This window comes from Balaenoptera physalus (assembly GCF_965194825.1).
Source record: "Balaenoptera physalus genome assembly, chromosome: 4".
In the NCBI taxonomy this organism is placed as follows: domain Eukaryota; kingdom Metazoa; phylum Chordata; class Mammalia; order Artiodactyla; family Balaenopteridae; genus Balaenoptera; species Balaenoptera physalus.
Genome location: NC_138891.1, coordinates 145298534 through 145326036, shown reverse-complemented (window position 1 = coordinate 145326036; position 27503 = coordinate 145298534). Strand labels below are relative to the sequence as shown.

Sequence of the window (27503 nt, the reverse complement as noted above, 5' to 3'; positions counted from 1 at the left end):
TACAAATGCCCAATGTCCTTCAAATGCCAGTACATTGTTGTTGTGTGGTTGTTAGGATGAAAAAAATGTTGCTTTCTGGGGCCATAGTTCTAAGCCCAGGCTGGTGTTTTTGTTTTTGTTTTAATTCCAAAACTTTCTTTTTAAAAAAAAATTTTTTTTAATTGAAGTCTAGTTGATTTACAATGTTGTACCAATCTCTGCTGTACAGCCAAGTGACTCAGTTATACACATATAGACATTCTTTTTTTATATTATTTTCCATTATGGTTTATCACAGGATATTCAATATAGTTCCCTGTGCTGTACAGTAGGACCTTGTTGTTTATCCCGGGCTGGTGTTTACTCCAGTTCCAATGGCAAATGAGTCTTTAAACATCTTTTTCTATAACAGAAGATCCAAAGCAAAGGGAGATAAGAAGTATTTGAACTGGAAGATGTGGGGCAGACACAGCTTACTGCAGTCAAGGGCCCTTTGCTGCCTCACATGAACAGGAAGGAACTTCGTCCCTCTACAAAGTCCCCCCAAGTTGAAGGCATGCTTGTGAAAACACTGGACATCCACACTGATGTGACGTCACAGACGTGCAGTCACTGTGTGCAGGAGCGCCAGGCTCAGGGACGCTAACACTGGGCCCCCACCTGTGGCCCTCGGGTCCTTTCTGTGAGTGACCCCGTGACCTTGTGATGGTCAGCAGTCCCGTGAGCTGAGCTGTGCCACTGAAGCGCACGGAAGCTGAGGCCATGGAGGTAGGAACTGGCGGGCTTGGGATGCCAGCCTCACAGTCCTGATGCGCTGTTTTCCTGGCCCTATGACCTTCCGCAGGCACCCTGCTGGGCCCAGTTTTCCACATCTGGCAGCGGGGCAGGATGAGGTCACGTTGCCTTTGGCCCCTGCACATCGTAGAGGCACAAATACACTGCAACCAACTGTGTCCTCCTGTCCGAGAAAAGTCTTTCCACACTGACCCTGGGGGTTGAGGGCCAGTTACATTCCAGCCAGTTGGGGCCGTCTCAGGGAGAGCAAGCATGGAAGATTTTAAAGGCCACCCCGCTGAAGCCCAGCACGCTGAGAGGGAGGGACGCTCTGCTCAGTCTGCAGCACACCTACCTCGCCGGGGCCAGCTAGATTCCGTATTAGACTGCAAAGCCCACCGCCCGGATTTCACCGCAGCCCTCAGAGTTGAGGTAGGTGTGAGACAGCAGTGGAACCCGACCCAGTAAGTGACGTTGGGGCCCTGAATTAGGTCAAAGCTGGCAGACACCTCCCCCGTGACGGACGGCCCACCCCTGATCCCAGCACTGCTGCTACTGGGAAGGTGGTCTTACCAGGCTGGTCCAGGAAGCCACAAGCCAGCGACCCCAAGAAGCTTAGGAGACGGATCCCTGACTTCCCTATACAATACCCAAAGCCCCACTGTACTCTGGCTATGGAAACACAATCTTAAAAAGAAAGCAACTGGACTCTCGCAGTATATGTTTTTATCATTCCATGACGCCGTCCGGGGCCGGGGTCCAACAGACCTCCCAGGAGCCGGCCGCCGCCCGCCCGCTCCCGCCCCGCGGCCCGAGCCCCGACTAGGGGGAGGTGAGCCCCGACTCCGGGGAGGTGACCTTCGGGGCGCGGGTCAGGGCCCAGCATGCTGGCTCTGTGAAGCCGGCGAGACCAACCCAGAAACCAACACCTCCCCTCCACTTCCTGAGCGCTCCCCCACCCCTTTAGGGTCAAGGTCGCGTAGCGCCCCTCCCGGCCGCGCAAGCGCACTGAGCCTCATTGGCTCCCCCCCCACCCCCCCCCCCCGCAGCCCGCCGCCTTCCCGCCGCGCAGGCGCTCTGATCCGCGCGCCGGGAGGCGGGACCGCGAGCGGCGAAGGGCGGGGCCCCTGTTGCGCACTGGCCAGTCCACCGCCCCTCCCGCCTCCGGCGCGCGGCCCTTCCGGGCGGAGGCGCCTGGCCGAGGTCCGAGGTGCGGCGCGTCCGGCAGACGAGGACGACGACCGACCAGCGGGGCAGCAGCAGCCATGGCGTCCGGCAGGGTCCGCGGGCCGACGCCGCGCTTGGGACTGGCCCTCGGCGGCGCCGCGCTGTTCCTGCTGTTCCTCCCGGAGGCCGCCGCGCAGGGTGAGGGCAGCCGGCGGGCTCGGGGGCGGGGGTGCGGGGGGGTGGTGCGGGGCGGGGTCGCGGCGGATGGGGAGGGCGGGGGTCGCGGTGTCGGTGTCAAGGGGGGCGGAGGGCCGGGGGTCGCAGCCGCTCTGGGTCGGTGCTCCGGGCCCGCGCGGTCTGCGGCCGCGGGGCCACCCGAGTGTCGGCCCGCGGCCTGGGGCGGCGGGGCTCGGGGACGGCGGCGGGCCGGCTCTTTGTCCTGGCTCAGCAGGCGGGGTGGTCCGGGACCGCGGCGTCGGCCTGGCCGAGCGCAGCGGCGCCACGACCCTCGGAAAGAGCCGTCTCGGGTGTGGACTCGGGGTCGAAAGCAGAGCTGGGGAGCTCGCTTGTCCCACAGCGGGTCGGCGGCCGGAGTCCAGGGGCCGGGCCCTTGTGCGGGCGCGGCTGGTATGTTGGGGGCCCTGCTCGCTTCGAGGAGGCCTGTATGCGGCCCCTACACCCGCCACCGTGCGGAGTAGGCTCCTCCGAGGAGCTCCAGGGATAGCGGCCGGTGCTTGGGCTGAGCCCGCCCTGCCGCTGGTTCCTGGGCTCTCCAGGCCCGCGCTGCGTGGGCAGGTGGGCGGCCTTGCTAGGCGATCCCCTCTGTTCTCAGTAAGTAACTACCTGTGCCAGGTGCCGGGCCCACGGTGGTGACCGGCACGTGGAGGCGACGAGTTCCTGGGGGGCCTGACCAGGAAACGGCAGTTAGAGTTGGGGGTGGTGGTGAGGGGAGTGCATGACCTAAGAGCCCAGCAGTTCCAGAAGCGCTGGTGCTGGAGGGTGGCTTCCTGTAGGTGGTCTGCAGGCTGCTGGGAATCTTGGGAGCGTTTGATCTGGCTGCTGTGTGTGGCATCCCCGCATGGTCACTAGTGTGGGGAATTGAGCCTCGGGCCGGTGGCCTAAGCGACCTGGGTCAGCCTGAGGGGCCAGGGGTTTTCTCAGCGCCAGTTAGTTGCGGCGTCGTCACCTTCTGTTTAGCACAGCAAAGCACCTTTCCTCTTTGTGACCTCATGGGGTGTCGGTTCCAGGGCAGGACTGCTTGAGTGTTTTCTAATTGCCTTCTGAGCGTACTTGTGTGTACGTTTGTGATGTTATTCGTTAATGCAGCAGTCGGGTGGCACAGCATAGGGCACTTTCGGTCCAGATGGATTGTTCAGCACAAATGTGGTGTGAGTGCTTTTTTACCAAACTGGGTGGCTGAGAGCCAAGAGTCCTCAGTCAGCGGAGAACCTCTCCTTGGTGGCCGCGGGTGTGTATTGTTAGAGTGGGTGTGTCAGGAGACGCCCCAGGTGTGTTTGACTGCCAGCTTTTCACCCCTCCCTAGCCCTGGACTTAAGGACAGAGACCCCTGTGGGCTGAGTGGGCATGTCCTGTGACAGTTTGGGAGTGAAACTGGACTCTCACCCTAGTATTTCAGGAGAAAAGTGGCTCTTCTTCTAGCCGCACTGAGCCTGGGCTTGCTGTGAGCTTTTACCGCTTGTCATGCTATAGGAACGTGACTACACTGCTTAAGAGACTGTTTTTCTCGCAAGGATGCTGTGTGTATTAGGAAAAATTACTCTAGAGAAACCGAACCAACAGGATGTACGTAGCCATCGAGAAAGAGTTATTACGAGGGACTGGATCACGTGACCGAGGGGCCAAGGAGCCCCACGAGCTGCCGTCTGCTTTCCCGGAGAGCTGGCGTGTAGTCCAGGCCACACCTCAAGGCCAGGCAGCGGGAGCCAGGGGCATACGGCCCAGTCTAAGGCTCAAGGCCCAAGGGCAGGGGGAGGGGGACGTCTCAGCCCTCACACGAAGAGCAGACTCTCCTTCCTTGCCTTTCTGTTCTGTTCGGGCCCTCGATTGGCTAGGTGATGCCCACCCACCTTGGAGAGGGCCAGGTGCTTTCATCCGTCCACCAACTCATGCTCATCTCTTCTGGAAACACCCTCACGGACACTACCAGAAACAGTGTTTTGGGAATTCCCTGGCAGTCCAGTGGTTAGGACTCTGCGCTTTCATTGCCGGGGGCTCAGGTTCCGTCCTTGGTTGGGGAACTAAGATCCTGCAAGCTGCGCGGCAAGGCCACACACACAAAAAAAAAATCTTAAAAAAAGATAGAAAGAAACAAAGTGTTTTACCAGCTCTCTGGGCATCCCTTAGCCCAGTCAAGTTGAGAGATAAAATTAACCATTACGGGTGTGTGAATTCAGAGACCATCATACCAGTCCAAACCTAGCCATGTCTAACGTCTGTCTTCTCTACTGTGCGCTTGGGTGGGGGGAGACGTTAGGAACCGACAAGGTGTTGAAGACTTTCAGAGGGAAGTTCATTGAATTAAAGAAGCTTCATGGGCTTTGGACCCCACTTTAATTGTGTGTGGGGTCAGACTCCACCCCAGAGTTTCGTCTTTACATCTAGAGGGAAGGCAGCCCCTAAAGGGACCTCAGTCTTGTCCTAAACAGAGGGATCCAGAGGAGCTGGTGGTGGCCAGGGTAGCTGGGGGCGGGGGCTCCTTACAGCGGTCCTGCTGCTGAGAACTGGGGCTTCCAGGCAGGTTTCGGGGCATTGGGTGTGTGCGTGGGTCTGAGCCTTTGCCCTCTGCCCTCCTCACTCCCCCTTTTCTGCTGAGGTGGTAGGACAGCCAGGACTTTTTGTCTAGATGAACTTTCTGCCTCGTTTCTCACATGAAATTGACAGCGCAGGCACTCTCTGTGCCCTGTCACCATGCGGCATGGCCATAGTGCCTGGTTCTGGGGCTTTTCCACTGCTGAGGGCACTGCCGAATGCAGCCCTTTGGCCTGTTGTGTTCCACGGTAAATATACTTAACTCATTTCCTTGTTTTTTAAAAACATACCTCTTTACACGCACTAGTGTGTGTCCTTTTGTGCTTAAGCAGTGACTCACCCGAAACTTTAGGAAAGAACTCAAATATATCATGGGTTAGTGTGTCCTGAGAACCTTTTTTTTTTTAACTTAGTTTCCCAAGAGCATGAGACTTAAGGTTCTCTAGTCACTGGTAAGGAGAGTGCAAGCTGAAGTGTCCCGGCCACGGGCCCTCTGAAGTCAGAACAGTGACATTCAGCGTTAGACCTCGGAAACTCAGGCCAGATGTTTACATGTCTCTGGCTTTCAGCAGTTTTCTGTTTCCGGGATGAGATAAGATCCAGTGAGTGACTGCTGACGCCCAGTCTCTGAAGCAGCTGCAAATGGTTAACGTATTTCCCTGTCTTACTGCGCAAAACACCCTGGTGTTTTCAAGGGCGAGGAGGGAACGACCTTCTCTCGGCTCTGAACTGACTTTGGGAGGGCTGTTTAACATTGGCGTTTCTGGGTTGAGAACCTGCCTGGTTCCGGGTCATGCTGGGAGCAGGAGGAGGGCGAGCCTGTCTTCTTGGCCCTTCCCCTCCCAGGCCTCTCTGTTGACTCATCTGGCCTGTGACCCAGAGACCCCCAGGGTGGACGGGTTTATGGTGTGTATCTTGGAGCCGAGGTCTGCTAGTTCACGCAAGACCAGTTATCACACAGACTTTTAAATTGGAGACGCCTGAGAAAAAATTCCCACGCTTTATCACCTGCTCCCTGGGGCCTCTCTTAACAGTGCTTCAGAAGGACCCAAGAGGGGGTGTGGTAGGCGTCGTGCAGGTCCCCACCATACCTCCCTGCCCGACGCTTTAGCAGAAAAAGTTGAAGGAATAAATGGTACAGTGAACTCCTGAGTCCTTTTCTGTTCTTACAACCTTTGCCATATTTGCTTTACTGCTCCTTGTCTGTATCTGCTTGTTTCTGTTTCTTTTGGCCGTGCCTGGCGGCTTGTGGGATCTTAGTTCCCTGACCAGGGATTGAACCCGGGCCTCCGCGGTGAAAGCGCTGAGTCTTAACCAGTGGACCACCAGGGAGGTCTCTGCCTGTTACTGTTGTCACCAAACCGTTTGAGAGCAAGTTGTGATGTGGCCATTTACCCTAAATTCGCCAGGGTGTATCTCCTAAGAAGGACGTAGCCAGAACGTGACGGTCAAGTCTGCACAGTGACCATTGGTACGATCCCGGACCCTTGATTTAACACACGGCTGTGCACACAGATCACCAGCGACCTCAATAGCGTCCTCCGTCCTCTGACCCCGGGCTGGCGTGTTGCTTTTAGGTGTCATGTCTCTCAACCTCTGTTCCCCTGCAATAGCTCCTCAGCCTGTCCTTGTGCTCAGAGGCCCCTTTGTGGTCCTGTCTGGTTTCCTCTGATTTGATTCGGATGCATTTGGGGAGGATTCAGCCACTGGGTGACTGTCCTTCCTGCACCCGTCAGAGGCACCTGCTGTCACTTTGTGCCGTTGTCTTGTCACAGGTTGTCTTGGTGATCTCTCCAGTCACTTTTCAGGTGCCATTTTCTATCCACAAGTATAATTAAACCGGGGCGGGGGTGCTCTGAGACCGTACATAACATCTTGTCCCTCCGCAAGCGGCGCAGTGGTCTTGGCGTCCCTGTTTACTGCGACGGAGACTCTCGGCTAGTGGTCCTTCTCCGCGTTTATTCTGTGTCCGAGTGAAGTCACGGGCGTTCAGGAGGTGAGAGTCCACTCCTGTCCTTCGCTCTGATGTGAAGTTGTGCCACTTTGGCAAGGAGGACCCCCTCCACGCTGGCTTCTGGGTCCTCGTGCCACTTTCCGGCTCAGCAAGCTGTCCAAGGCTGGTGTTGCCCTTTCTCTGCCCCGGTTCTGGCGTTGCTGTTCTGCCCGTTTCCTTTTAGGGGGGACAGTGGCTGGAGACCAGAGGCCTGGCGACACGTGTGCCGTCCTCTCTCAGCCCCTTGGGGGACACAACTAGGAGTCCGTCTTGTGAGTGAAACCGTCCTCGGGGCTGTTCCCTCCTGCCGGTGCGCAGGGCCCCGGGGCCCCTCTCGGCAGTGCTCGGAGAAGTGGAGGTATTTCGGGGGCCGCCAGCTGGCTCTGCCTTCCTGGGGCCGAGGGAGTAAAGCAGTTTAGGATCAGCTTGAACGCAAAACAAGCAGCACGCCACTAGAGGCCCCGAGGAGGGTACTAGTTAATAATGACTGCCGTAGAATGGTATGTTGTGACAGAATGAGCTTTCATTTCAGATAAAGTAGGATTTTGGTTTTTAAAAATGGAACGTAGAAGACTGTTGAAGAGAAGAACTCTCCGACTCTTTCAAAGTAGCAGTTTGCTGTATGGGTCCTGCTTATTAGCAAACACGAATACAATCGTAACTTAAAGCTAAAGCTCTTTTCCCGTGCATTTTATTAGGCAAGTCTCGGAAAGTAGAGGGAAGCTGAGAGGCCTGGGCAGTGAGCACCTCGCTGCCCACCACCGGGTCTGTCGCATTTTGAAGTTACAGACGCGCACGCCCCACCCCCCCAGCTCCTCCCCGTGCACGTCGTCACAGAGAGCTCAACGTTTGTCTTCTCCTTCTTTTGAGCTCAAGTTTACATACGGCGAAATGCAGGAATCCTGCGCCGCGCGCCATCCAGTGAGTTACACCTGTGAGACCCTGACCTCCTACAAGCCTCAGAACTGGCCTCTCCAGGAGGTTGGGGCCCCACCCAGCCCATCCTCCTCCCCCCCGCCCCCGCCCCCGAAGATGAGCCTCACCCATCCCCGAGCCCTGCGCTGCGGGCCTTTGCGGGAGGCTTCCCCCAGCCCAGGTCATCTGTAGAGTCATCATGTGTGGCGTAGACGGCGCACTTCTTTTTAGGGATGAAGAGTGTCCCACTGTAGGACTGGGCCAGTTTCCCTGTCCATCCTCCAGCGACCTCTGTCCCCTTGCCCCCTGGGTGCAGCGTGTTAGGAGGAGGTGGTCCCGGGGAGGGTCGCATCCTCCGTCCAGGCAGGAGGAGCAGGCCGCGCAGAGGCCCCGGCCAGGAAGCCAGCTGGGGAGGCCGAGGGGCGTGCGGGGCGCCTGGATATCTGGGCCACTTTCAGCTCTCAGGCGTTCCTCTGCGTAAAGTTGCCGTCAGCCCCCCTGTGCAGGTGTCCCTGTGCACGTGTGTTCTGGTTTGTCTTGGGTACGAGACCGAGAGTGGAATTGCCAGGTCTCGGAGGAGCACGTGTTTGTTTTCGAGCCGCTGAGCCCCCGTCCTCACCACCGTTAGCGTGGTCAGTCTTTGTAATGCAGCCGTTCCGGTGGGTGTGAAGTGGGGCCTGACCGCGGTTCTCACGTGCCTTTCCTGCTGGCTGATGGGGTGTGCTCAGGCCTCTTCCAAGCGTGTGCGTGTCTTAAGGGGTGGCGTGGGGTGGAGAGCGGCTGCTTGATGGTGGATTGGAATCCTTTATTCGTGCACCAGCTCTTCACTTCGCTTAGCTTGCGTCCCAGAGCTGTCAGCTGCCCGGGGTTTGAGCCCTTCCCGTAGCGCCTGCGCAGTGAAGAGTGCCCGGAGGTGCGGGGGCTGCTCCGCAGGGTTGGGACCGGCGAGAGGGCCGCGGCCCGGCTTGAGTCTGGCACGGCCTCGCTGTGGCCTCTGGTTCCAGGGTGTCTGCTGATGAGCTGGTCAGTGGTGTGCGACCACGCAGGTGAGAGGCAGGCGGCCGGCCTTGCTGGGCGGCACCGTCTCCTCTCCCAGGAGACCCCTGGGGTCAGGACCACATGTGTGCTGCTTGCGTGTCCTCCCAGGGCCCTGCTGGTAGAGGCTCAGTCTGTGCCTTGAAGGCTTGCGCGGGAGGGGCCGTCCGTCTCCGGGTTCTGAGCGCCACTTGCCCTCCCCCTCCCCACATCGATGCCGCAGGATTCTCAGTGATGTTTGTTCTTTCCCCTGCAGGTTGTTCTCAGAACACAAACAGAACCTGTGAAGAGTGCCTGAAAAACGTCTCTGTAAGTAGCACAGGGTCAGCACGTGATCCAGAAGCAGACCCGCTGTCTCTGACTCCAGGGCCGCTTGTGTGTGTTCAGGGTTCTGTGGTCTGGGGTTTGTGGAGGTATTTTTCATGATGGCTCTTAACAGCCTTTCTCAGGCATATTAAACCGTCTCGTGAAAACTGCACACACCACTTGAGTGTTGTTCACATGCTACTTCGACTCCTGAAATAAAACACGTAAGTTTCACACAGCCCGGAACTTGTGTGAGCTCCCAGGGCCCGCAGGCGTGAGCAGAGGTGCCCGGCAGCAGGGTGGGAGCACATTTAGCCCCTCGTCTGCGACTGTTGACCTGTGCCCAGGGCTTTCCCACGGGGCTCACTCCACCTTGGAGGCCTCGTGTCTTACAGACGGGCCCTGAGACGCGGCGGGTGTGCTCGGAGCCCTCCCGGCCCCCCGCCGGGCTCACGCAGTGCTGAGGGGGCCGCAAGCTGGAGTGCCCGTGCTCTCCCTCGTTGTGTGGGGTTGGGGGGTGCCCAGACCACAGCGGGGTGCACACCTCCTCTGAAGGCCTGACCCCCACTCTGAACCCAGACAGGTGAGGTCAGAAGTGCAGAGGAAAGCCAGGGCCAGGGTAGACCCCGCCACGTGTGAATTCTTAAAGCACACGGGCTTCCGGAAGGATCTGCTGGCGCCCCTGCATTGTTCACCGCGTGCGTGTACCTCATTAATCTAAAAAACAAGAGTGACAAACAGCCACGACACCACCACAAAGAGAACTTATCCTCCTAGTGAGCTCATACGGCTTTCGGTAAAACTGTCATGTAAAAATGGAAAATTAGGTGTTTAAAACTTGAGCTGTTTGAAAATGGTGGATTTCCCAGAAATTGTTAAGCCAGGAAAGAACCACTGGAGTGGAAGGTATTCTGAAACGGCCAAAATGAAGAGGGCCTCCCTGCTGTTTGTCATTTTGAACACAAGACACCAAAGTGGACACTGTGTCAGTGGCACTGGGGCCCCAGGTTTCACTAAAACATTTTTTTGTAATAGATTTTCGCCCTAACTTGGGACCAAAACATACCATGACTTTTCCATCCTGTTAAAACCTCAAAGAAAAAAACTTAGTAAAATCTTTACCTTCAAGCTTGAAAATATCCTGAATGTCCTGACCTGGGCGGGTTGTTAGGTTGACCCAAAGCTCACATCTGTGCCAGTGCCTGCCCGGCTCTGGGCCCCTCGGCTGGTGTGCTGGCCAGGTCTCAGCCGTGCGTTCCAGGGACTCAGGCACACCTGCCAGGTTTTCTCCAGCTCTGCGGTTCTGGACAGATGCCCTTGCACTTTAGTTGCATCATCTTTAAGACAGCCAGCAATAAGACAGACCTCTCGGTCCAGTCCTAGAGATCAAATTAGGATCTTTACAGGGTGATAACCATGGGTGGCCACCACCCCAACCATGCCTGGCTCGGTCCCTCCTGCAGGGGGACGTGGAGAAGGGCGCAAAGGCCTGCCTTCCTGCAGGCGGCTGACGCCTGGGTGCTCTGGGCGTTAGAAGGTGGTGCCTCGGAAGGGAGGGGAGCGTCCAGGCGGGAGGAGCAGGCCACGCAGAGGCCCCGGGCGGGGATCAGCAAGGAGGCTGCGAGGCAGGCAGGGCGCCTGGTGGAAGAGGTTTGAGTGAGGAGGGCCTTGGTGGGTTGGCGGCGTCGAGCCAGTGTTGGGAAGGGGGCCGAGGGGGAACAGCATTGTGGCTGGCGGGGCTGGTGCAGGTCGGACCCTGGCCCGTCTGCCTTTCAGCGTTTACGCGTCTGATGCCCTGTCATCGCCTCTTGCAGTGTCTTTGGTGCAACACTGACAAGGCGTGCTTGGACTACCCGGTGACCAAAATCCTGCCGCCCAGCTCTCTCTGCAAGCTGAGCTCTGCGCGCTGGGGCGTGTGTTGGGGTAAGTCGCTGTTCTCATTGGCTTCTTGCAAAACCAGGGCCGTTTTGAAAAATTCTGGCTGTGCTCAGTTACTGTAAGCTGCCAGAAGCGGGGAGGTGGGGAGGCCGGCGCGAGCGGTGGCGTCTGGGAACGTGGCGGCCCGGGTCTGGAGGCTGCCCTGAAGGCCGCGGCCTTGGCTCTGCTCTGCAGGCGGCTCCCCACGCCCCGGGGCCACGCGGGTGGCGCGTCAGCACCTGTCTCAGTGGTGCTCTTTCTCCGAGGGAAGTGAGCCCTAGGATAGACCCAGGTTGTTTCCTAGGTGGCCTTTTACGTTGGTTTGTGGTGTGTGTTGCCACGTGGAACTCATTTTTATGAGTTGGGCTTATTAATCCTTTCCTTTATGGCTTCAGGTTTGGGGCCATCGAGAGGCCGCCTGGCTACAGGTCATAGGAGCCAGTGCTCTCGCAGAGAATTGTGATGATCTGTTTTATCTGTCTTTTTTCTAATTGATTTCCATCTCAGAATCTGTCAGCCTCCATCTGAAATGACTCACTTCTGATTTCACCAGCTGAAACCCAGGGAACCCAGAAGTTTGTGTCTGTGGGAGTGTGTGTATGGGTGTGTGTACATGTGCAGACACACCCGTCACGTCCTCCCAGCTGGCCGTTCCCTCTGCTGCCCTCACTCCAGAAAGGCTCCTTGGGCCATACGGCCGTCTGCTTCCATGTTAGCGGCTGCCTCCTCCGTGGAACCTTCCCTCCCCATCTGTTCCGCACAGACGGCTCCCGCGCCAGGGAACCAACCATCGGCATATGGGGCCTTAACTGTTAAAATGCTTTTAAACTGAAGCATGACTCTAACGCAGTGCACACGTGAGCCCTCGCTCCCTCTCTCCGGGCCCTAGACTCCAGAGGACACGCACACGTACACACGTGCAAGTACAGACACATGCGTGCATACAAATGCCCGTGTACTCAGTGAATTTTCACGTGAGTCTGCAGGTTATCGCCACTCAGCAAAACACACGGACCACGTCCGGCGCTCGCCTGTCCCTCAGGACACCGTGGGCGACTGCTGCGGTGCACTGGTGGACACCGGGCTGTGTGCGGCTGCCGTGTGCTCCCGCGTGGGCTGGACACAGACGCCCCCCGCCCTGGGCGTGCGCTTAGGAGCAGACTGCTGAGTGGTACCCCTTTCATGTCTAGCCTTAGTCGGTCGGCCACACGTTTCTCAAGAGTGGCTGCCCCAGTTGATGCCGCTCCAGGCAGCATGGGGGCACACGGGCTCACGGGGGGTGAGCAGGGGCGCGGGAGGGCAGGCTTTGTAGTAACGGGAGGGTGCAGTGCCCCCGGTTCCTGAGAGAAGGTGCGTTGGCCTTGTCGGGCTTATTCCTCGAGCCTGCAGGGAGCTGGGACCTCATCCACGGGAGCCGAGCGGGTGGGGCCTTGCGGTCAGGCCACTGGAGACCCTCTTGGTCCACCCCGTCAGGGCAGCACCTCACACTAACTCAGCCCTGTGCCACAGGTGCTTTTATTCTTACAAGTAACTGTAGAATCATCTTAACCAGTTCTAGGCAAAATTGTTTTGGGGTTGTGATTGTAATGACCTTAAATATATATGTTCAGGGGACTTCCATGGTGGTTCAGTGGTTAAGACTGCACTTCTACTGCAGGGGACCTGGGTTCGATCCCTGGTTGGGGAACTAAGATCCCACATGCTGCACAGCTCAGCCAAAAAACAAACAAAAATACATGCGCACACACACACACACACACACACACACACACACACACACACGTTCAGTTGGAGAACAGCAAGATCTTTACCGTTTGAACCCCGGTCTGGGAACGGGTGTCTCTCTCCGTTCAGGTCTAGTAAGTCCTAGAGTAGATTTCTCGGAAAGAAGCCCATAGTTTTGTTTCCCATCATGGTGGGATTTCTGTTTCTGTTTTATAATGGTTTAGCTGCTAATCAGAAAAGCTCTTGTGGGGGTAGGTGTATTTTAGAGCCAGCTGTCTCATTGGTCTCACGGGGTTTTGTTTTTTTTTGTTTTTTTTTTAAATTTTATTTTATTTATTTATTTTGGTGGCACCAGGTCTTAGTTGTGGCAGACGGGCTCCTTAGTTGTGGCACGTGGGCTCCTTAGTTGTGGCTCACAGGCGCCGTAGTTGTGGCACGCAGACTCTTAGTTGCAGCATGTGGGATCTAGTTCCCTGACCAGGAATCAAACCCACGTCCCCTGCATTGGGAGGCGGATTCTTAACCACTGCGCCACCAGGAAAGTCCCTCGCCGGTTTTTAAAGTTGATTGTTCTCGGGACTTCCCTGGTGGCACAGTGGTTAAGAATCCACCTGCCAACACAGGGGACACGGGTTCAGTCCCTGGTCCGGCAAGATCCCACATGCAGCGGAGCAACTAACCCTATGCACCACAACTACTGAGGCTGTGCTCTAGGGCCCTTGAGCCACAACTACTGAGCCTGTGCGCCACAACTACTGAAGCCCATGCGCCTAGATCCCATGCTCCACAACAAGAGAAGCCACCACAGTGAGAAGCCCGCGCACCACAATGAAGAGTAGCCCCCGCTCGCCACAACTAGAGAAAGTCCACGTGTAGCAACGAAGACCCAACTCAGCCAAAAATAAATAAATAAAATAAATTTATTTTAAAAAATAAATAAAAATAAAGTTGATTGTTCTCGAGTTCTCTAGTCAAAAAGTTACGCCATCTGCCTGTGGGGGTCTCCTGTTACTACTGTATCTTGCAATTCTGGCACTTCCAGAACAGGACAGAGGAGGAAAAACCACATGATTCAAAGCTCAGAAGGCAGAGCGAGTGCTGTCACACTGGCAGCCTGAGGGGGGCTGGGGGCAGCGGGGCACTGGTGTCTCCCTCCCCTCCCTGACCCAAGGAAGAGCTCTCACCTTCCGGACCCCAGCCCACCCCCCCCTCCCAACCAAGAAACCAGTGGCACCAGAGCTTACGAGCTGTGTGCGGCAGGGGGCCGTCCTGTGAGGGTCGTGCTGCTGTCCAGGGCGGGGCTGTGCTAACGGGAAGGTGTCAGCCTGTCCTGTGATGGGCTCTGGCTTGAATGGAGTGGAAAAGTACCGACTGACTGGTTTTAATTTGTAAATCCTCAAGAGAAGTTGGAAAGAATTGCAACTTGTTCTGAGTGCGTTTGGTCTGGACGGGAAGTCACAGTCACCGTTTTCCAGCCCGCGGGCGTTGGCCTGGGCCGTGGCTCCAGCTGGTGCTCAGCCCGTGCGGGCAGACGTGTGTCCTGTTGGCAGCAGATGGGAGGCTCTGGGCTTTGACTTAGATAATCACGGAAGCCGCATCGGGCTTAGCATCCGATTCCGCGAGATTGAGTCAAGTGTCGTAGCAGCTGAGTGCACCGCGGAGCTTCTCTTTCTTCCTGGTTTTGTTAACTGTTCTCAGGTTGGAAACAGCCTTTCAGCATCAGGTGATGAGAAAAGCTACCTGTTGCTTCAGGTTGATGGAAATGGTGACGAAGTCACAGCAGCAGGCTGAGGAAGGCGGGGGTGTCGTCGTCCGTCCCCGCCCCCCCCCCGGAGGGGGCGGGGCCTGAGCGGGGCCCTGACTCTGCGCCTTTGCGTTGGCAGTGAACTTCGAGGCCCTGATCATCGCCCTGTCAGTGCTGGGGGGCGCCCTGCTGCTGGGCGTCGCCTGCTGCTGCTGCTGCTGCTGCTATGGGAAGCGGCGGAGCCGGCGGCCGGACAAGAGCGAGGAGAGGGCCGCTCGGGAGCGCGAGGAGCGCCGGGTCCGCCAGGAGGAGCGGTGAGGCCCCGCGACCGGGGCGGTTACTCGGTCCCAGCTTTCTCCACGTGGAAAAGTCAGGACCGTGTCGGGCGTCCGAGGGGGCTTCTCGGTGGTGGCGTGGAGGGTGGGAAGCCGCGTGGCAGGGACCTGGCCGGTGGCCGCCAGCCCGGAGTTCGGGGCCTGTCCGGTTCTGAGCCCGTGGGGGCTCAGCAGGAGGAAGGCTTCTGACCGGGGTCTCCTGTCTGTCCGAGCCCGCACCAGGCCTTTTGTGTGACTAGTGCTCTGGTGACCGTGCGTCCCAGGTTCCGGAGCCCTTTGGCGTGCGCGCGGTGGGGCTGGGGGGCTTGTCAGCCCGCAGCTGCTGGGGCCAAGGCTCCTGCGTGTTCCTAACCATCTTCAGAACCAAGCGTAAGATCTTTGCTGATTGGTTCGTTTTCATGCGGAAAAAAATGTCCTCAATCACAGCACGGGGTATTGGAATTGCTTTTCTTGAAATGAAGGGGTCCGTGCTCAGCACCCTGCCCGTCCCGGTGGGAGCGTGGCCGTGGCCACGTCAGAGCCGCCACCACCTGGCTCTGGCTCCCGGAGGCCACAGGGAGTGAAAGGCACAGCTGTTGGAATTACACTGTGGGGACTTCCCTGGCGGTCCAGTGGTTAGAGCTCTGCGCTTCCACTGCAGGGGGCCCGGCTTTGATCCCTGGTTGGGGAACTAAGATCCCGCAAGCCCCGCAGACACACACACACACACACACACACACAAGAAATTTACACTGTAATTTGCTGCTGAACGAGATTTCTATGTTTTCTAGGAGAGCAGAGATGAAGTCAAGACATGATGAAATCAGAAGGAAATATGGTGAGAATCGCCTGGCTCTCCATTTCCGTTGGCAGGAGCTGGCCTGGCCGTCTTGGCCACGTCCAGCGCCCGGCGGGCTCTGCTGTAGGGTGTGGGCTGCACCGGGAGCGGCTTCTCGTAAGACGAGGCATGCGAGTGTTTCTGCCTCTGCCGGCCTTCCTGGCACCTGTTTGCTGGTGAAGTGCTGTCGCCCTTTCCCACCTTGTGGTCTTGTTTGCCCTACGGTGGGGTGAGTCCCTTACCTGCGGGGCTTTGCCCGCCTTCTCCCTTGTGCTGGAGTTGCTCCTGGCCCGCCTCCTGACCGAGTCGGCAGTAGCCACACTGAGGCCTTGGACCGCTTGTTTCCCGGGAGCTGTGTCGTGGTTCTGTTCTGGGTTTTTGTTTGGTGAGGTTTTCGGTGGGGGGACTATTTTTTCGGTGTTTGAGAGCATTGAACCTGCTCCTGTGTTTAGCTGGCTCTGTACTGATTTTCAAACCACCGATATCATTGGTGTTTTCTGCTCCCTGGCACTTGGTTTCCAACGAAATTTGGAAATCATGGAAAGGAGCTTTTGGGCATCTGATTAACATTAATGTAAATAAAAGACAGGATGGTTGTGTGCTCGTGTGCGTGTACACACACACACACAACACAGCACAGGTAGTGATGGGATCCTGGACCTTGGCTCTGCCCGGCCTGCACGAGGCCTTTTCTGGAACAGTCACGGATTCGCTGTGTTCCTGTCTTGGAGCTGGTCAGTTGCTCTTTAATTGCACTGAAAGAATTATCTTGTGCCCTTTGTGTAAAGCCCTTTGAGTGGCCTGGACTTGGGAAGGAGGAACCCTCAGCTGTGGGGAACCTTCGAGCTCCTGGTGGGAGCGGGAGGGAGGTGCTTGGCCTTATTAACACCAAATGCACCGCAGACGAAACCATCTCTGGAGTTTAGAAGGCCTTTGGTTTCTTTATCACAAAGCAGTTTATGTCTGTTTTTCCCTCTAAACTAGAAGTAGAGCCAGGATCTGGGGGGTTTTTTGGGGTTTTGTTTTCCCAACAGGGCCTTAACAAGACTGCTCATATTTGGTATTTGGCACATGATAATTTTTTACCCAAAACCAGCTGTGTGCTCCGCCCCACCGCCAGGCTGAGCGCTTCCCGGCCCAGGCTGAGCTCTTCCCCACCCCAGGCTAAGCTCGCCCTGTTCCTCTGACAGAAGGGCATTCTCCCCTCTGCCCTTACCTTTCCCCCATTGTCCCCTGCCCCCCAAAACCCTGTGTAAGTAGATGTGTTGCAGTGCCTCCGGATAGTTGCGTGTACAGACCAGATGTTTAAAGAGGGGAGAGGGTGTGTTTCCACGATGCAGAGAGAAAACTCCGAGTCTTTGGGTACTTAGCTCCTTCACAGTTAAACTGACGGTCACCTTCTTTGTGTGGCCTTAATTCTGAAAATCAATCAGCATTTATAAGAACATCTAAAGTAAGGTGGTTTTGTTTTGTTTTCTTCTGTATAATTTAGAGAGAATCAGCAAACAAGTCTTTATTTCTTAGGATCTGCGTTTCTTAGAAATACCGTTTCCAATAAATTCCACTTCAGTTTTAAAGTCACCTGTGGTGCGCCTTTCGCGAAAGGTTAAGGGTAGTGTTTGAGCCTGCTTAGCGTACCCGTCTTCCTTTTCGCCTCAGTAAATCTTCATAGAAGACACCACGTGCTGCTTTCTGACCCTCGTTTCCTGTTGGCTGAGTGCATTTCTAATCAGGCCCGTTTTGTTTTCAGGTTTGTTTAGAGAAGAAAACCCATATGCTAGATTCGAGAACAACTGAGATGCACTTCGTGGCACGGCGAGCGGTCTCCACGCCTTTCCTCGGGCTGTGGGTCAGCAGGGACCCGCTGCCCTGTCCGCCTCCGACCCTGGGGAGGGAAGCTGCCCTCCAGGCCCAGGCCTGGGAGCTTCTGTTCCCTCTTCTCTCATTTCTGTATTTAGTCACTTGAGACATTAAGACTGTCAGGGCTTTTCTGTTGTTCATTTGGGGAGGAAACTGCACATCCCAGGCCTCTGCTCCGTCTGCGAGCCAGTGCAGACCGTCTCCCTGCGTCCGGGCCTGCGCAGCTCCACGCGCAGGAAGTGGGGCGTCTGCAGCCCGCCTTGGGGCCACCCTCCAGCCCCTGTCATTTCCCCAGAAAAGCACAGACGACTTGCTGTTGACCTCGGGGTACAGGATGCAGTCGGACGAGGGTTTGCTTTCTGACCTTGACTATACCGAATAGCATTGAGCGGTAGTTAAACTCACCTTACGTCTTTTTTTTTTTTTTTAAATAATTCTTGGATTTTATTCTCCCACCTAAAAGATTCCACCAAAAAACTTTACTGTCAAAGTTCAGGCCACTTATGGGATGATTTTTTAGTGTGTCTCTTTACTGGAACATCAAGATATTTTTCCAATAAAAGTTTGAATTATAAAACCTCTCTGAAGGGCAGTAGTCGGTCAGGTGCTGGTGTGTGGATGGCAGGGGGGCGTGTCTAAGAGGCTTCGCCTGCCTCCTTTCCCGCCCCGTTGACCACAGGCCTCAGGCCCCAGGGGCGGAGTCTCCTGAATCAGACCTTCCCTGCCATCTGCGATGGTCACCTAGGGCTCGCAGGTGACCGGAGGTCCGCCCTCGGCAGTCAGTGGCCTGCACTAGCCAGGCTCCACGGGGCCGCTGATGGGATCGCCACGCACGACAGATGCTGGCGGTTGTCCTGCTTGGCCGACAACCTGAGCTCCCGGCCTGCTCCTTTGTCTCGGCCGTGTTCTGGGAACTTCCTTCAGTGGCCGCACGTGGTGGTTCCTTTTCTTCCAGATCAAGACGCATGACTGCAGTAAATGGTCTGAGCGCTTCCTGGCAGGGACAGCAGACCGTGGAGTCACCGTGAACAGCCTTTCTTAAATCTGAAAATAGTCCTAGTTGCCAAATTGCTTTGAATGTGAAAACCATTGAGCTTTGGGGAGGCGGGTGAACAAGCACATGAAGTGAGTGAGTTCGTGCGGACCCAGTGATCAAAGGACATGTCGTCAAACGGTTGCACGTGCCTTGTTAGCTACACAGATCTGTTTAACAATTCTACCTTTAAGTTTCACAAACAACCTTTAACAAACTCTTTAGTCTTATTTCTCTGGTTTCTTGGGCATTTGATAGCAGTGAAAGTATTATGAAACATTCCTAAGTATTTTATAACAGTTTGCAAATTTTTACTTTCTACTGTTTGTTCATGAAAGAAACTTTGTGATAGACTTCAGTGAACTTTGTGTTAACACGGTAGTTGGTGTGGATGTAAAATCACTCTCTTGACTTGAGGCTGCCGAGCTGAAAGCAGAGCCGGGTTGTCAGAGCGAGTCATTAGAGCGGGCGCCGTCCTCCCACACAGCCCAGGGCCCGCCCCGGGAGCGTCACTGTAGCCGTGAGCTTCTGAGATGGTACTAAGAGCAGCCAAAACTGTAACCTCAAGGAGACCATGAGCCTGAGTGCCTTAATCTTTAACCAGTTTCCAGCCAGCAGATTAATACACGCTTTTGTTGACTCTGCTTTGCGTTCCTTGTGTTTCATTTCTGGGCGGTGTGGACGTGATTGCTTGGGGAGTGAGGACAGGGGGACTGTCCGGGTAAAGAGGGGCTTCTGCACCCATCGGTGTGAACGAGCAGCCTCCCTCCCAACACGCGGCCGGCGGGGATCGGCCCCGCCGTGTGTCCCTGCTGCAGCGCTGGGATCAGGTACAGAGGGCTGCAGGGGAAGCAGCTGTACCTTTGCGCTTGGAGTCCTTGGCTCTCCTGTTTGAAGCAAGTGACCAGCAACAGACTTCTCCCACGCTAAAGCCCAGGGGTTTTTTGAGCCCGTCTCCTTGCTGGGCCCTTCTCTGCTCCAAACTGCAATGTTTTGGTTGGCTTGGCCTCACTGTGCGTTGGGCACAGGAACTTGCCTTCAGTGACAGGACTGCTGACGGTGACAGGAAGGGGGCGGCGGGCACTGCTGGCCCCTCTGGCCACCCCCGGGAGGAGGAACGACCCACGCCCGGGACCGAGCGGCTCAAAGACACACCCCGGGGCCCGGCTTCTCGCGAGGGGAAACCGTGGTGGGAGCGAAGCTGGATGGCTGCTTGGGGGAGCCGGCCCCTTTCCCCAGAGGGTCCGGGCGCCCCCTGCCCAAGGGACGGAGAGGTTGTGCCAGCTCGTCAGGAGCCCACCCGCTCGGCGGCTCTGACCCCGCGGTCCTGGGCTCCAGAGCGTGGTGGCCGTGGGTCCGGCGTCAGAGCCGGGCCAGCTCCCTCACCCTCTCCCCCTGCTCAGGGTCCCCCAGGCCCCGGTGACCCCGACTCCACGTTCCCGCCCCTCTCCCCGAGCGGGGCACCAGGGTAACGTGCCCTGAGCCGAGGCCGCTTCCTCCCCCACCCTGGGCCCCACCGGCCCTAGCTGAGCATCTGGGCTGCCCCCGCCTCCTGTGCACCAGGCCCACCGCCTCCAGGGATGTCGGAGTGCACTGCGGATGACCGGACCAGGAGGTCGCCCGGCCGAGGTCAGCGTGGAGGCGCTCTGCTCTCCCAACCCGTGCAGGCACCCGCTGGCTGGCGACCTCGGCCGGCGGGGTCGGGAGAAGAGAGCAGGGCCCGGGTGCCAGGAGCTGCGACCCCAGGGCCCTGGCTGTGAGCCACAGCCGTTCTTCAGGACCCGTCTGCTCTGTAACAGCCACAGAGGGGGTTCAGTTGGCCGTGGGGTATCTGCTCAGGTCACCATGACAAGCACCGCAGACTTGGGGCTTAAACAACAGACATGCATCGTCTCACAGTCTGGAGGCTGGGAGTCCGAGGCCCAGGGGTCGCAGGGCTGTCCCTCCCGAGGCCTCCTGGGCATGTGGGCAGCCGTCCCCTCCCCGTGCCCCCGCGTGCTCGTCCCGTGTGTGCCTGTGTCCTCGTCTCTCCTCGTAAGGACCCGGTCAGGTTGGATTAGGACCCACCCAGCGACCTCGTTTTAACGTCATTACCTCATTAAAGGTCCTCTCTCCGCATTCTGCACGTTCTGAGATGCTGGGATTAGGGCTCTGGCTTGTGAACTTGGGGGACACAGTCCAGCTAGTCACAGGCAGGGAGCCTTGCGTCCGAGCCTGGGGGGTGCCCTGACCTGCAGCACTCCCTCTGGGGATGTGGCGCCTCTGGTCCACCTCCCGCAGCAGGGGGTAGGGCTCCGCGGGCTTCCACGGGGCCCTTGTACGGCGTGGCCTCCGCTCCGGCCTGGAGCACAAGTTGGGAGACTCCACGGGGCGCCAAGTGTGCTTGTTCCCGCTACACGTTCTGGGCCTCTGGTTCCCACGGGCCCACGGTGCGCGAGATGGGGTGAGACCTATTCTCATCCGGCCTCCACAAGCCCACTCTGGCCAGTGGACCTCAGTGGCTGACCGGGCCTCTTCAGAGCTGGTGTGTAGTAACCCCTGAGGGTCAGGGGCTTTCCTTTGCTCCAGGACACAGTGACCCTTGAAAATGGTCCTCGGTCCCTCTGAGGAAGCCCTGAGAGCCACTTGCTGGTCTCACCTGTGGCTGAATTGCAGGCTCCTTCCTCACCAGTCCCGGAAGCTGCTGGGACGAGCCAGGCACCCCCGTTACGGTGACGGGTTGGGGCTTGACCAAAAGACCTAGAATTATCCTGCCTGCTAGTTTAGCAGCTGTGCATCAGTTTCATTCCCAGGGTCCCTGCCATCGGTTCAAAAAATTCTGATTCCTCTCCTTCCATGATTATTTGCTCTGTGTCTGTCTCTAGCGTTAAGCACTGACATCTGGTACCACCACGCCAGGACCCCTCATCCCCAGGGAGATCGGGTGACCCTGGCAGCCTCCCCGGTCTGCAGAGGACAGCCGCCGAGGCGCTTTGCCCATGCATTTCTCCATGGCTCTGTGCAGGGAGTGTCCTGAGCTCAGCTGGAGGGGAGGGGCGCAGGCTCACGTAACAGGCCCACCGACACCCCCGTTTCTGGGATCCCAGGCCTTTGCTCCGCAGCAGCGGGCCTGCGCCTCAGCTGCTCACGGCGCTCGCCAGTGCCAGCCCGCACTCCCAGCCACACCCACCTCATGGGTCTCATTTCACAGGTGGGTTTTTCCCAACATCTCCACGTGGTTCTAATGCACAGCCGAGCCTGAGAACCACTGCCCTCGGGGCTTGCTCCTCATGGCGCGGCCCAGGTTTTAGTAGACCGGCATCACCTGGGAGCTCGACAGGCCTGCAGAACGTCAGTCCCTACCCAAGACCTGCCGAGTCAGAACCTGCGTTTCGCCAAGATTCCCTGACGATTTGTCTACAGCGTCCCATCTGAGCAGCACCGCTGTCCACCAGGGGTTCTCAAGCTTGAGCTGCGTCGGAACCCCCTGGAAGGCTCATAAAACCCAGATGGCGGGGCCCCACCCCAGAGTTTCCGATCCAGCGGGTCTGGGAGGGGCCCCAGAGTGTGCACTTGTAATGCGTTTCCAGCAGATGTGGGTGCTGCTGGTCCAGGGACGTCGGGAAGATTGCTGTAGAATGCCAGGGACGTTTGTTATTCTAAGCGGTTGGATGCCGGTGATGCCCACGTTTCCGTTAGCCAGACTGGTGACACCATCCCCGCATCCTGGGGCGGCTGTCACGGAGGTACCTTCAGCCCAGTCAGGCTTGTGCATCATCTCCCTGGCCTGACAGGTGTGAGGTCTGTTTCTAGGATGTTCCCAGACCCTGCCAGTTTAGCTGGTGAGGACCCATGACCTTCGGGTAGTTGTGTGGACCTCTGACCCTTCTTTGGGGCCGGGAGGCCGTCAGTGGAGAGGCCCCGCCTCCCTAGGGGAGGGGCCGGTGGGGTCATGTGACTGGGGCTGCCTGAGGGCCAGGCAGGGAGGGAAGAGGGATAAAATGAAGGATCCCTGACGCTCTCTGGACCACAGGACCCCTTTTCCCGTTTTCTGTGGCCAGAGGGATGGGTTTTCTCCTGAGGTTTGGGGTGCCTGGTCGGCGGCCACAGTGCAGCTCCAGGATCGGGGTCTCTTCAGGACAGGATCCGGTGAGTAAAAAGCACAAAACCAGCCAACCGACCAACCAACCAAAACCTGGGTTCACTCACATGCTTTGGCTCGCAGGGTCTCCTTTCCTCTGGCCAGAGAGGGAGGCTTTCTCTTGGAGGTTTTGACACCTGCACTGGTATGTAATCCCACACTGGGGTCGCGCTCTGGTCGAAGCTGGCCGATGAAAGAGGAGGAACACTAGGAAAGTCACCCCATCAGGTCTCTAAGTTTTGGGTCTGCTCTCAAAGCTGCCTGCTATTCCTGATCTTTCAGAGTCCTCGGAGGGTTGTGTCCTGTCCACACCAGAAGTCTCTCCTTGGCTTCTGCAGGCTGGTTTGCTGAGTATAGAGACCTGAGCGTCGTGTGTGTAGAGGTAGCGTGTCCTCGTCCTCATTGTCTTCGGCTTGCACCGTTTCTGCATCAGGTGTGCTGTGATTCTGATCCTTGTTCCTGTGCACGTAACGTGTCCTTTTTCCCCTCTCTCTGCCTTCGAGGTGTCTTCCTTATCTTTGGTTTTCATCGCTTGAATATGATGTGTCTTGTTGTGCCTTTTGTATGTTTATTATATATATTATTAAATGTATATATTTAAATCCTTCTGAATTTGGATCTGTGCTGTGGTGTCTTTATTTTCAGAAAATGTGTAGCCATTATTTTTTCCAACATTTCTCCTGCCCACTCTCTCCTCTCCTTCTGTGACTCCAATTACACATGTGTTAGACCACTGGAAATTATTACAGGGCTTCCATTTGCTCTGCTCTGTTGGCGGGGTGGGGGTCCACCTTTCCTCTTTGTTTAGTCTGGGTAATTTCCACAGTCTTATCTTGAAGCTCATGATTCTCTCCTCATCCGTGCTGAGTCTACTCGTGAGCCTGTTGAAGGCATTCTTCACCTCTGTTACTCTGTTTTTACTTCCAGCATTTCCACTGGCCTCTTCCTCAGAGTCTCCGTCTCTGTGCTGAAAGTCTCCCCGCCCTTTTCTTCATGTTATCTTTCCCACTAGAGCCTTGACATAAATCCTGTCAGACAATCCCAGCATTTGAGTCACATCTGAGTCTGGTTCTGTTGATTTTCATGTCTTGATTGTGGAGGGTTTTTTCTTCTTTTTTGAGTCTTGTAATTACTTACTGAAAGCCAGATATTGTCTTTAGGGCAGTAGAGACTGAGGTTAGCAGTATTTATATCTGGAAATGGACATTCCTCCTCTTCTTCTGTTTGGCTGCCATTGCAGGGGTCAGGCAGGCTAGGGGCTGACTGGCTCTGGGTTTTGTGGTTGCCGTGGTTACCTTTAGTGTCCACTGACCTCAAATTCCTCTGGCATGGCCTCGTGCTGAGGGTGGAGGATGGTTTGCTGGAGGGTTTTTCTCTGCCTTGAATGCCAGGCCTCCCCTGTGCACCTCGGGAAGAGGCTCTCTCCAGCCTCTTGCTCCTCTCTCCCCTCACTGTGATGGGCCCCTCCAGCTTGCTTCTTGGCGCTGACTGTCCTGGAACGGGGCATGGCTGGTAGGGCTTGCTGTTGCCCTGATCCAGGTCCACATTGATGCAGGCCTCATGTCCTTGGATCTTGGGGTGGGACTTATTCAGTGATCCTGTTTCCTCTCCAGAGACAGAAGACCTCCAAGGGGCTGGGCCCAGGATGTATTCTGACAATAAGGACAGTGAAATGATACCTTTAAAGGCTTTAAGCTCAGATTTCTTTCTTTTTTTTTTTTTAATTTTTAATTTATTTTTGGCTGGGTTGGGTCTTCGTTGCTGCACGCGGGCTTCTCATTGCGGTGGCTTCTCGTTGCGGAGCACGGGCTCTTGGCAGGCGGGCTTCAGTAGTTGCAGCACGTGGGCTCAGTAGCTCTGAGGCATGTGGGATCTTCCCAGACCAGGGATCGAACCCATGTCCCCTGCATTGGCAGGCAGATTCTTAACCACTGCGCCACCAGGGAAGTCCCTAAGCTCAGATTTCTATACTCAGAAAACTAACCTTCAAAAATGGAGAGAGTTCTGGTGTGGACAAGACAAAGTAAACAACTGTCTGAGACTCTGAAAGCTTAATAATAGCAGGCAGATTAGGGAGAGGGCCCAAAACTTAAAGACTAGGAAGCCAAAATCCCAGCTTTCTGATAGATTTAGGAAAAGTTATGATTTTGAGGTTGTCCAGCTTTTCTTGTTTTCAGACGGGGGTAATGATCATTCCAGCTTTCGACATCCTAGGCAGAACTCGCCCTCTGTATGATTTTGCTTCTTACAATTTAATGAGGTTTTCTTAAAGACCTAATATGTGCTCAAACTTTGTAAATATTCCACAGGTGATTAAAAATATTACATAAATTTTTCATTGGTTTCCAAATTCTTTCTCTCTCTATGCATTTTCATGAACTTATTGATTATGTTATTCAGATCTTCTATATGCTTACTTAGTCTTTGTCATTGTGACACCTTTCAGAAAGAAGAGGGACCCTCACCCAAAATTTGGTCCAGTTGTCAAGACTGGTGACAACACACACACACACATCAAGAGGGTATGGAAATGTTCATCCCTCACATAAGGAGGCTTTCTAGGGAGAGCAGTGCAGGCCTCCCAAGCTGGTCTGAAAATGGCTTGAGAGCCAGGAAAGGAGATGCACTTGGGGCTTCTGTTGTGCTAGGGCGGGGCCATGGTGAGGGTTTCTGCATGGGCAGGTGCTTGAGTGGTTTGAATTTCCCACCAGTACCAAAGGAGGCAGCGCTCAGTCTTTATCTGCCTGCTAAGATGTGGGGAAGAAAGAAAAGAGGCAGGGATGAGGCTTTAAAGATGTCAGCTGTTAAACATAAAAAAAAACAGAGTCAGACCCTATTTGCATTTTTCTACCTGCTTCTTGGTGGCATGGACCCATTACTAATGTAATATATCTCTCATTGTCCATTTAATGCTTTGCAGTTTGAAATGTATTTTATCTGATATGAAAACTGTAATAAGCTATAGCATTTTTGCCTTTTATTTTTACCCTTTCTCTACTCTACAGTAGAAGAAAACATAGTTGTATTTTTTTGACCCACGTAGGGAGCCACTGTTTTAAATAGAACAATTTAATCCATACATATCTAGTATGATTGCTGATCTTTACTTATTCTTACTATCTTATTTTGTATGCTCTATTCTACTTTCTTGTTGTAGAGCTGGTATAATTGCCTTTGCTTGAATCCTTGCTCTGCTGCTTTTAGTAACCAGGTAAACTTGGATGTGAAACTTGTGCCTCAGCTTCCATATCTGTGAAATGGTACAATAATGGTACCTACCTCATTCCATTAATGTGTATGAAGGTATGAGAGTGCAAGTCACATAAGTGCTACATAAATGTCTTCTGTTATTTCTATTGTTTCCTTTTATCTGTTTTCATGACGTTGTCAGATTGGTTGAGTTTTGTTGTTGCATTGTTCTTGCAGTGGTTTGAAAGTTATTTCTCCTATCCTTGGGACAATCTTCTCCCTCTGCTTCTATTTTCTTCTGACCTACCTTCCAGTTCATAATAATCTCTTCCACCGTGTCTAATCTGTTGTTAAACCCATCTACTGAATTCATAGTCTCAGTGATTGTATTTGTTTTTCAAATTTCCATTTCTTTATAGATTTCACTAATCTGCTGAAAATTTCCATCTCATAGTCTATTTCCTTGAACATATTAGAGTTATTTAAAAATCTATCTAATAATGCCAATATCCTGTTCTCCTGTGGATTTATTACTAATATATACATACTTTCTCCCTTGGTTTTGGATCATTTGTTTTCTGGTTTTGTGAATTTTTATTCTGTTCTGGATATCGTCTATGAAGATATTTTAGTTAACCTGAGGCCCCAGGTGCTGCTGCTGTCCTCCAGAGATTTCCTTCAGGCTGGCAATGGGCAGGAGAGCAGATCAGCTTGGTGCAATTTGGGAGTGAGCCGTTTGGATGCTGGGTTTCAGTCTGTGAGGATTGATCTACACCTCAGCCTCACTCCTTTGTTGTAGGTTTCAGTGTTCCAGCTGAAGGTCCAGGTTATTATCAGAGCCCCCCGACCAGTTTATCTTGCAGTAGGTCCCGCCCAGTTATTGTCTCCCCCATCCTTTGAGGCTCAAAAGCTGTGCTCAGTGTCTCAACTTCTTGTGTGCCGCACGTATTAGGGACTGCACTGTGTGTCTCCCTCCCTCCCTCCCTCTCCCTCTCCCCCTCCCCTGCACACACAGAGGAAAGCCATGCGAGGACACGGGGAGATGGCGGCCATCTACAAGCCAAGGAGAGAGGCCTCAGGAGATACCCATCCTGCCCACACCTTGATCTTGGACTTCCAGCCTCCAGAACTGTGAGAGACTATTTGTTTAAGCTGCCCAGTCTGTGGTATTTTGTTATGGCTGCTGAGCTGACTAAAACATCATACTAATCGCTAAATATCTCAAAAGGAAAACCACGTCCCTTCTTTCTGGGATCTTCGCTCCTCAAGAAAGTCTTCTCTGTTTTGGCAGTTATCGGGTGTCTTCAAACAGATTTTCAAAATATTTTATACAGATTTTCTTGTCGTTCAAAACCATAATAGTTTTATAATTTGCTTTTAAAAAAACACATAATGTGTGAGCATCTTTTACTGTTATCAACTACTCTTTCTTTTTACACATTCAATAGTGGCATAGCCTTTCATTGTATGAATCAACCATAGTTTAATTCCTTCTTGTAACACATTTAGATACTGTATTTCATCAATTCTAATTGGGGTGTCTTGCATCCATAACCTGTCATAGTTTAACGTGTGTGTTAAATAAAACAATGTTTTATGATTGCTGATGTCTTAGAGTCGATGATGGATGATGGGTCCAAGCTCTGCCCACCTGAAGTTACACCACAGCCAATAATCTTGGGGGGGGTCTGGTTCCCATTGTCCACCCCTGTCCTGGAAGGGGCCAGTTCCTGGAGACTCCCCTCTCCAGGAAGCACAGCTCGAGCTGGCCACTGTGCCTGGGGAGTCCCCTGGTAGAGGCACCACAGTCCAGGGTAAAAGGGAC

The 27503-nt window shown here is 55.0% G+C and overlaps 1 protein-coding gene across 2 annotated transcripts; it reads left to right on the top strand.

The window, feature by feature from the left end:
* The first annotated feature begins 1846 nt into the window (after nucleotides 1-1846).
* Nucleotides 1847-27282, top strand: PTTG1IP (PTTG1 interacting protein). 2 transcript variants are annotated; one of them, XM_082460715.1, is made up of 6 exons: nucleotides 1866-2118; nucleotides 8889-8941; nucleotides 10753-10861; nucleotides 14464-14638; nucleotides 15430-15476; nucleotides 17227-19013. In XM_082460715.1, the coding sequence occupies exons 1-6, from the start codon at nucleotides 2019-2021 to the stop codon at nucleotides 17271-17273; spliced, it is 531 nt and encodes a 176-aa protein (XP_082316841.1). In that variant the 5' UTR covers nucleotides 1866-2018; the 3' UTR covers nucleotides 17274-19013. The 2 variants fall into 2 exon arrangements, with proteins under 2 accessions (XP_082316840.1, XP_082316841.1); XM_082460714.1 differs by lacking the exons at nucleotides 14464-14638; nucleotides 15430-15476; nucleotides 17227-19013 and adding an exon at nucleotides 26694-27282 and having other exon boundaries at nucleotides 1847-2118.
* Nucleotides 27283-27503: the final 221 nt, after the last annotated feature.

Excerpts from the sequence above, each read along its gene's own strand:
- PTTG1IP (XM_082460715.1), top strand. The coding sequence starts at position 2,019 with ATGGCGTCCGGCAGGGTCCGCGGGCCGACGCCGCGCTTGGGACTGGCC. Across the intron at positions 8,942-10,752 it reads AGTGCCTGAAAAACGTCTCT|TGTCTTTGGTGCAACACTGA; the intron begins GTAAGTAGCACA and ends CGCCTCTTGCAG. Across the intron at positions 15,477-17,226 it reads TGAAATCAGAAGGAAATATG|GTTTGTTTAGAGAAGAAAAC; the intron begins GTGAGAATCGCC and ends TTTTGTTTTCAG.